Genomic DNA, 10,334 nt, shown 5'->3' with positions numbered 1-10,334 from the left:
ATAACTCTTTCATCCTTTCCGGGTAAAGAAAGGTAGTTGTTGATACCCAATTTTGCCCTCATATTTATTCAAATAGTATATATACCTTCAAAATATCATTTTGCATCATTACTTAATTTACAAGAGTTATACAAGTATTCTCTATAATTTTTCATAATTTTTAGAGCTTTAAATTAATTTCCTTGCATTTCTAATTACTTGATTATTTATTAATTATCCTTTTAAATTATTTTATGATGATTTAATCATCCAAATTTATTATTTGTATCCATATATATATGCTTCATAATATTTTACTTTATCTTATGTAATTATATTGTATTTTAAAGATATTTTACATAATTTTTCAATAATAGCCCATATTCTATACATAATTGTATTTATTATATTATTTATGCTAAAATAACATTTTTATATTTTATAAAGTCAATTTAGTATTCTAAATCATTTTTTACTGCATAAGTGATGTTTTTACTATTTATTAATTTCTTTTATAAATTATTTTTAAAACAATTTTGCATATTTAATTTATAGCCCCAACACAGGGTTACTTCCGGACCAAATTTGGCCCAAATCATTAGCCCAACACTCCAGCCCAATCCAAACGACCCCTGTGACCAACCTGATCACGACCCATCTAAATGACCCGTCCCGCTCCCCTTTCTATCTTGGTCGTTGATCTCAAATAATCAACGGCCCCTAATAAACTAACCCATTTCCATATATCCCTACCCTCTAACCCTAAAGACCCATTCCTCACTTCCACCGCCTCTACTCTGTCTATTCCTCTGCTCAAACCCTAATAACCGCCTCCACAATCCTCTCCAATTACGGTTTAGTTATAGAATCTCTATCTTTCCTTCTATATATGCTCGATTCCTCTGTTATTTACATGGTTTTGGTATCACAGGATACTTGCCTATCTTTGGCAAGTATACGGTCCTAAATCAATCAACCATCTCCAGACCTTCGAGATTTAGATGATATTTCGTATATATAGACCCACTACCAGGCCCTACGGGTCCGATTCAATGAGAGTTTACTATTTTTTGTTCTTCGTTTTAAACTAAGGTTTGTAATATTTCCCCTAAATTGTTTCTAATTGATTTTGCATGCTATAATTTCCTTATTTTGTGTTTAATCGACTGCCTTTCCTTGTTTGGGTACTTAATTTTGATGTTATATAAACCCCTCCCCAATTTCCTCTTGGGACGGACTCGAATCGCTAAAAATTACTATTGTCTTCCTTATTCCTTCTTGTCTTACACTATTCTGAGGCTCAATCTTTTGGCCGGCTAAAAGCCAAGGCCACCGAATTCTGTTAACCTTCCTCCAGTGCAAGCACTACTAGGGGTCCGTTTCGAGGTTCTTGTGAACTCTGAAGTATTGGAGGTTTGGAGTTTTTCATCACTCTTTTGCAATTGCTGCTATGCCTGAGATTTTGAGTTTCTGGTTCTTTATTCATTTATTTGCAACTGGTTAGTGCCATGTACCCTCGTAATTCTACTTCTTTCTGTTTGTGATTATGTTATGTGCATTAGTGTTATCTGGATTTCTCTGAGTTAATTTCGATATTATATACAATTCTGCTTATTTCAGCATTACTCTATAGTTCCATTAGCCTTAATTTTGTACAAGTCTTGATGTTAACTCATATGTGTAAAGCTAAGTTGATTCATGACGCCTGCCTGATTCGTAATTGAAACCTAATTGATGGTTGTTAAACTTCGATTGATTTCTTGCATTGAAACCCCTTTGTGAGACTATGTTCTTGCTCGAAATTGCTCTCTTCATGTTGAATCTTTTATGCCTAATTTGCTATTTTTCTGCAAGTTATGGCTAAATGCTTAGCCTAATATGCTAACCTTAATTGTGTCCAACCTGAATGATCATTATGTTACTTATACCTGTTGCTTATTCTGAGTTTGGCTTTTTGCTTTGTTTTTTAGTATCATGATAATTAACTTATGCCCAGAATGTGTTCTAGTTCTTGTTGAGACATTCATGCCTAACTTGTTATATTTATGGAATTCTCCTCTTAGCTATGATCATTTCCCATGCTATTTGTAACTCCACTGAGTTCCTGACTTGATCAATCTTGTGTTCCTCAGTATCAATTGAGACCTATAGAGTAGATACCATAACCAGCACTTTTTCCATATATGTGACCAACTAGCATAAGGTTTGATGCTTGTCTGATGTGAAGGTGACATATTTTGTTCACTATAAGTCTTTTGGTATTGTAATTGATACTCAGCATGTTAAAATTATCTCATTCTCAACTAAGTAATTTTTTGAACCTGTTCTATTATGTTGTCTTCATTAAGCCTTCATGAGAAGGCTATGCTATATTTGTTCTTGACTATGACTTTATTAGACTCTTATGCTTAAATCTTGTGTTAAGATTTTTTTTAGGCTAATTTTGAATCAGTTTACTCTTGAAACTCTTTTTTTGGAATAGCTCACTATCCTATGATGATCAATTCTGTTACTTTAACTTTGTTTCTGAAAATATAGGCATGAATCTGCCTTGTGAACTTGTTTGTATTCTTGTCTATGTGTTTGGGCTAGAATTGTTGTGTGCCTTAGGAGTTAAGTATGAAGATTGTTAATCAATTCCATGAGTATTTTGTCACCGCTAAGGCTGAATTGGGCATCCCTTTGGTTAAGTAAGTTATTCATTTGGGCCTAGTATATTGGGCCTGATGTGGTACTGGAAGTCTGAAATGCAATGTTCGCATTTGAAGTTTGGACTTGCAGTCCGTGTGAAGTTCTGAGCATATTGGAAGGCCCAGATGTGTTACTGGGTTATTCTATATTTGTAATTGGTCCAGAGCTTTGTTCAATGTGGTCTGTAATAACTTGTAAAACTGAATAATGGGGGAAACTAGTGAAAATTGGGGAAAACAGGTACATTCTAATGCTTGCAAAAAGGGTAGAAAATATGCCTATAGAGTCTACATTGTCTATTTGCTATTTTGTTCAACATGCCATATATGCTATTTAGTTTTATGTGTTGTACACTAATAAAAAGCATGCCTATAGGAATCACGCACACAATTCACTTCATTTGTCAAATATGCCACACTTGTTACCATGTCCACTATTCAACACTTTTAGGTAACATGTTTATAGAATGCAACAATGCAATACTTTTACTTATTTGGATACCATGACTATAGGATCTTAACTAATTGATCAACTACTTCGCGTTGGTTTCATACTGCTTCACTTAGATAGCATGCCTATAGGGATAAAGTGTTACAAAATTGAGTCCATTTGTCAATTGTTAGAAATCTTGTCCATAGGATGTTGATTGACGCTGCTAATCCTGTATTTTCAAATGACTTCGCTGCCTAATTATGCGACTATTAAAGCTCATGCCTATAGGGACTATCATCTACCTAAGACTCATGCCTATAAAAACCAACATTTAGTAATTCAGAATTATGAGATTGTTTTCACTACCTTATTATGCAAAACGATTAGATATCATGTCTATAGGGCTTGCAATACTCAAATTTGCCTATACGTTAGTCCAAAAATTACAGCACTACCTATATAATATTGGAATTCAGGATCACATAGAAATCATGCCTATAGGTCTTAACGATTCTAACACGTCTTAATACCGTCTACTGCCTAACTAGAAAATCAGTCTGTGTGCTTTCCTGCTTATGTGTGGAGGTTACTTGAGCCTTTATTGCAATAATATGCAGTCATATCTATTTTTTATTGTCGCCTAGTTTTATCATTTTGAGCATCTGAGTTGAGTCTAGAACTACCAAATAGTAGGTTCAAAGCCTCATGTACCATAGGCATGGGACGGGTAGTGCATGCATAGGACGCGACCTGGAATTGAATTAGAACACTCTAAGTAAACAACTTCAACATAGTAATTGGGTAGCAGGAGATGATAGTTTGTGCCCGCTGAATAATATGAGCAACCCCTACCCTAATGGAGTTGCGAAGTATTATTTATGTTGCACGGGGTGATTCTTTAGGCTAAAAAACTTAGGACCCCCCTTTTTATTTATGTGCATGTTATCCATACTTAACATAGATCAACGTGGTTTGTACCTACATAGTCATTAAGACTTGTATCGATTCTCATATGTTTAACAAGACTCTACGACTTCTGAATTTTCCTTCTATTTATTTGATCACCTAGCTTAATTATATAATCCACATAGTCTAAAGTTCGACCGGGACCCACAGTTGTGGACCTCGAATAGTGACTAATACCTTCTCTTTGAGGTAATTTAAGCCCTTACCCGATCTTTGGTGGCATTGACTAGTCAAACAAAGTTATTTACAAATATGTTCCCTAACGCACCTCAAAATCGTTAGGTGGAGACTCTTCTCGTTTAATACCTCCTTTAAAAGAGTTGTCACACGTCGAAACCTGCTTTCGCGAGAAAAGAATTTAAACATGTTAGTAATAGATGCAAGGATCAACTCAATTACGCAATTGTCTAAGCCCCATAGTTGGCGCCAAACTGTTTACCCGTAATACGGTACAGTTGAATTTATTCGTGGTTTATAGACAAGCGAATCAATTTGATCCCAAAATGATAAATAAATTAAATATAAATGCAAGACTTAGCGTTGAAATCGAGATAAGACAGTGAGTAGCCTGGTTCCGGGAACAGAGCTTCCGAAGGCAACAATAACAATATTAATAAGCAAGAAATAAAGTATTATTGAGTCTTTGAATAATATATAGCATAAGTTTTACAGAAAATTCGTGTCCCTCTAATGGTTGTTGAACTCGCTATTTATAGTTGCACCTAGGGAACAAGGTCCTAGGATCAAACCCCTCTTAAATAACAATTATGGGGGTCATTGAAGAATGTATAACGGCATGCTATGAATGTCATGTTCTCTATAACGGACTATGTATTTAATACTGTAGAATATTCTCTATTGAATTCTACCGGGTGTCATGCATTTATTTGTCTTTATGAGCAACATTACCTTCGCGGACAACCGAGATTGTTGCCCCGGACTTGATTTTCACCTGTCTCGCTTTCTATTTCTCTCTGGTTCCACGTGTCGCTCTATTATGCGAGCATTTAATATGAACATATTTTGCCCTATACACTAATACTATTGGTAAGGACACGGAATACACTCGGCTACCTACGTTCCATCTTAATTATCGATCTCCATACTTTCCTGCCACCTTAAACTTTTGGTAAACAGTCCTTGTTCCTTGCTAATATTTACTTCATTTTGTCTTTAAACTCAACAGCCAAAATTTAAGTGTGCATGTGCAAACTCATTTAAATGTGTTTTTAAGTCCTCAATTCCAGAAATAGTTAGGCAAGACACTTGATTGATGGAAGCTTCTTTCTTACGAAGGAGGAAAAATACAAAGTACATAAAGAGATATAGGGATGCTTTCCATTATCCAATTTGAGTATTCATAGTGACATCTTGTTTCTTAATCCTAAAGACTCCTGCTGAAGAAAAGGACAAATACATAAGGAGACACTCAATTGACCCTAACATATATCCAGGAGGCAAAGGTCAATTCAATCATCTCAATGTGTATATTCATTGGACTCTAAAGCCAAAGATACATTGTGAGTCTGTGACGTAGAGCCAAAAAAACCAATTTCTTTTGCCAAATGACGGTGGTTAACTGCGTACGGGTACATCGACCCAACCTAGAGCGGCATTTCATTGTTTCGTTGTGGCACACCGCCACATCTTCTATTTATCTTTTCCATACCTTGTGAAAATATACAGATGTCGTATGTATTATCTTCTCCAAATCCTACTTGTGAAAATACTGAATATATTATACCCAGTTGTCGTATATTACTTCTCGCTAAACTTAGATGGAAAAAAATATCGATCTCTTCTTACTAAACTTGGATGGAAAAAAATATCGATCTCTGCTTAGATTTGAATATGGTCTATCACATCATAGTGCTCTTAGATGCTAGAGCCAAGAAACCAATTCTTGTTACACAAGGACGTCTCTTTTCTTTTTTCTTTTTACTTTCCATTTTTCTCCATTTTGACAAATAACACGAGACATATTTTCCTCAATCCTAAAGTCCCCGGTGAAGGAAAGGACACAAGTATATAAGAGATATTCAACTGAGCCAAAGCAAATCGAGGCAAGTTCAATTGTATCATCTCAATGTGCTTTTTCATTGGATTCAAGGCCAAAGAAACTTAGTTAAACAGAAGCAAGAAGCCAATTTCTAGAGATCAAAAACAGCGATATACAACCTAACTTTTTTTTCTTTTTTTTTATTTAATAAAAGGCATAAATACAAACTACTCCATAAGTAACAACAGAGGTTGCATGGGAAGTTCATTACAAGAGGGGCCTGCAAAACTAGGACTTGGCTAAAATTAAAAAAACAACCCCAGAGGGTTGTCATGGCAGAAAAGAAACTGCTGCCATGGCCAAAGCACGCGAGAGCGAGGCACTAAACCTAGAACTGCCCAAACAACCAGAACAACAAGAGACAATCTCAACCCAACCATCACGTGCTGAACTCGAAGGTTCAACAACGTATAAGACTCGGTAAAACTACAAGTGCACACACACAAAAGACTAAGACAATATGGATAAGCTTCACCCTTGCAAGATTTGATGATCAATGCAAGATAGAAGCTAAAAACTAGTGGCAACAAGAAGTAGGACCAGACTTGAATCTCTTAATCCAAAAACTCAGCATCTGAAATCTCAGAGAAGTATGGCTGGAAGAACCGGAAAAATTCCGGAAACAGCTTCAGAGTGGGAGCTGCAAAAAAGAGAACCAACCATATCTCTGGAAAAAGTGAGCTGAGGTACTGGACCATTAGAAGACCCAAGTTAAAGGACCAAAAAAACTTCATGCTAACGCTACCAACGGAAACTTTACTGGACTAGTTAAACTTCTTAGCTACGGCATCTTCAATGGCAACAAACTTGTAAGCTGCACGGATCTCTGCTTAAGCAAGGATATCACACCTCCAGAGTTGTTCTAAGAGCAGATCAACAGCACTGCTACTGATTCCATTGCAGTGCTGAATGTTCAAGCCCATAAGTGTCTGACCCAACTTCTGCAGGAACGGTAAGCTTTTATCCGACAGCATAGAGCAACCGGACAGTGAGAGGATCTGCAAATTGAGCTGCACAGCACCAGCCAATGATGCTATGCCTGAATCAGTGATTCCGCACTTTGAAAGATCAAGTTCACTGAGCAACCAGCAGTTGTTGGAAATTGCTACCAAGGTTGCATCAGTAACGTATCTACAACCATCAACATTCAGAAACTCGAGACTTCCCCCATGCAACTCAGTTATGGCTGAAACTGATTTGTCTGTAACATTAACACATCCACTCAGATTCATCTTGACCAAACCAGCTTCACAGCTTTGCATAAGAGGGAAGAGACCCTCATCAGTTATTCCAACAAGGCCACTCAGCTCCAGATGAGTCAGTTTGGGGCACAGCCTACCCACTACAGCCAGGGTAGCATTACCAACTCCAGGACAGTTGCGAATAGACAAAGATTGCAGCGAGTTGCAAGGAAGCACCGAAGGAAATCGACAGGCCAACTCCTTAACACCAAAGCAGTTCACCAGGGAAAGAGCCTTCAACTTCTTACCACAGCTCAAAAGTACACCAAAAAGTCCAGCCTGGGTGATCCTGTGGCATTCTTCTAATTGGAGGTTCTCAAGAGAGGCTGAACCTTTGGCAAAAGCAACCAATCCATTATCTGACAGGAAAGCACATTTTCGGAGGCAAAACAGCTTCAGGTTTGGACAACCTTTACCAATAGCTTCAAGCCCCACATCAGTAACTCCATTGCAAGCAGTTATTGCAAGGAACCTCAGCTTCTGCAAACCTTGGCCGTTGCCCATGACCCAGAAGCCTCTTTCATTTATGCTTTGAAGACCAATAAGAGCTATGTCAGTCACTGCAATGCCATAATGTCCAATAACAGCAAGGGAGACGTCACTGATGTTCAATGCGTGAAGTTTCACCTTGGTCAAAACATGACCAGCTGATGAAAAGAGACTTGCAATTCCTTGATCCCCGATGAGTGGGCAGTTTTTGAGAGAGACAAACTTCAACTTGGGGCAAAAACGACCGACAGCTTGAAGACTTTCATTCCCAATGTTTGCACAAGATTCTATCGTTAGAGACGTCAGATTAGGACAACTCTTTGCAATAGCCACCAAAGACGTATCAGTAATTGCAGGGCATTGACAAAGATCAAGCTTCTCTAACAGATGACACCCCTGAGCAATCTCGGATAAACCTTCATCACTAACAGAAGATACATTCCACAGAGAAAGAGCCCTGAGAGAAGGGCAACCTCGAGCAATAGCCTTGAGGCCAGTATCAGTCACACCACGGCTTGGGTTGCTTCCTCGAATAGAAAGCTTCCCTAACCCTCCATGGGTTGCAGTTCCAACAGCAATAGCAGCAAGTCTGACATCTGTTGCTTTCTTTCCATCAAGGCACCTCGAAAGATGACCCTCTCCTTCAATATCTTGAGTTTCAACATCAGCAACTTCTACACCATTAGGTTCCACAACCTCACCCTTCTTAATACAGTCCACGGGCTTAATAGGGGCGCTTCGGATAGATCTTTCCTCAGTCTCTGAAGATGGACTGGGCTTTGAGACAACTGTTTCATCCCCGCGGATGCTGCTTAAAAGCATAAGCCAGCGCTTGGAAACACAAGCACAGGCACTCCTCTCTTTGCCATCAGAAACACGTCTAAATACCTCAAACAGGCATTCATCAGGTAGGACATCGATGGAAGGCAACTTCTTCTGCTTTTCGGTGAAAATGATAGGGGCAGTGACGCGAGACCTCTTGCAAGGAGGAAAATAGACATCCACATGATGCCCAAGGGAGAGAAATAGGCTGGATTCCTTGGGACTTGGGTATAGAGCCCTACCAGGGCAAAAAGCCTCGTCTCCTGAATTATAGAAGATGGTAAAGAACATCAGCCAAAGATCAGAATAGAGATTAAACAGAACTTGAGAAAGGCGAAACCCACTTCACACACACAGTCTGTTCAGATTCAGATCAAGAACATATATCACAGAAACACATGATACTTCCCTATGCTATATTACTCAGTTTTTTCAGAGTTATGTAAGGATAAATCCATACAGTATCAGTTTCCTAATCACTTGACTTTTCTCTTAAAGCCAAATCAATAATGATTAATTTGCGAACTTGAATACTTATAGCACATAAATTTTATACAAAATATAAACACAAAATTGTCGTTCCTACTATACTCCATATAGACTTTTGCATGAGTAAGAAAAAGGAGATTAAAATATATCTCTAATAGCTACACCAAGTGGTAATCACACTTATGCTAAACATAGAAAAATCTCAACAGCACAACTAATTCACATATAGAGACACAGGGTTCATAAGCTTTATTTATGCCCAACTTTTGTTTACTGACAGATCTTCTTATCCCAAATAATATAGAACGACATAACGAGCTATCTTCTATGATGGGTTTTGCTTAAGGATTCAAAAGTAAAAACAGATCTAAAGGAAAATGAAAAAGAAATCAAGAAATGATGTAAACCTTTTCATTGCCTACTTTAACAATCACAGAAAACATGATAAACTAAGGGATTATAAACAAGCAGCAAAATTGAATAACTTAGAATTAATATCAACTGGTTTCATATAGGGAAAAATCTTAAATAATCAAGACATGAACTTTAAGGAAAGAACGAACCTAAATATAGAAACCCCACTAGTTTCAAAGGAAGTTACACAAATTAACATCAAGACATGATCTTTAAGCAAAAACCAAGGTCTTTATAAAAAAAACAATACTAATTAACATAAAGATTGAATTTTCAAGAAAAACCCAGAAAAGAATCAAGAACATACCACTAAAATTGAAGACTTTAGACATGAGTACTGCTGAAAAACACAAGGGAGGTAGAATCTGCACAGTCCAAGCCCAAAAAACCCTCTTTTGAGAGCAAAAATTGACAGATCAACAAATAGAAACACGATCAATAGAGCTTGAACAACTGATTGCATCAGAAAATTGGCTAACAAGAAGTCATATGGAAACCCTATTGAATAGGGCAAAAATAGAGAGAGTGAATAGAAAGGTGGGTGGATGAGGTACAAAAGTATGAGTCTGAATTGAACTTTGTGTGTGTGGTGTTGTTTATGTATATCTATCTTTTCTTGGGTAAGGTGGGGCTAAAGTTTTCATTTTTATTTTTTTTGTATTATTAGGAAAGAGAAAAGAAAAGGTATCCCATTCAGATGCATTGAACCAAATCTACAATATGATCTTGACATGCTATGTTCAATGTTCCTT

The 10,334-nt window shown here is 37.3% G+C and overlaps 1 protein-coding gene across 1 annotated transcript; it reads right to left on the bottom strand.

The window, feature by feature from the left end:
• Positions 1–6,240: 6,240 nt before the first annotated feature.
• LOC107788093 (EIN3-binding F-box protein 1) lies at positions 6,241–10,334 on the bottom strand. Its single transcript, XM_016609753.2, has 2 exons — positions 9,890–10,334; positions 6,241–8,942 (listed from the first exon to the last, which is right to left on the bottom strand). Exons 1-2 carry the CDS (start codon positions 9,912–9,914, stop codon positions 6,958–6,960), a joined length of 2,010 nt encoding a protein of 669 aa, XP_016465239.1. The 5' UTR covers positions 9,915–10,334; the 3' UTR covers positions 6,241–6,957.

Source organism: Nicotiana tabacum, chromosome 23 (assembly GCF_000715075.1).
Source record: "Nicotiana tabacum cultivar K326 chromosome 23, ASM71507v2, whole genome shotgun sequence".
Lineage (NCBI taxonomy): Eukaryota > Viridiplantae > Streptophyta > Magnoliopsida > Solanales > Solanaceae > Nicotiana > Nicotiana tabacum.
This window is presented reverse-complemented; position numbering and strand designations above follow the sequence as displayed.

Excerpts from the sequence above, each read along its gene's own strand:
- LOC107788093 (XM_016609753.2), bottom strand. The coding sequence starts at position 9,914 with ATGTCTAAAGTCTTCAATTTTAGTG. Across the intron at positions 8,943-9,889 it reads TAAAGTCTTCAATTTTAGTG|GAGACGAGGCTTTTTGCCCT; the intron begins GTATGTTCTTGA and ends TCTATAATTCAG.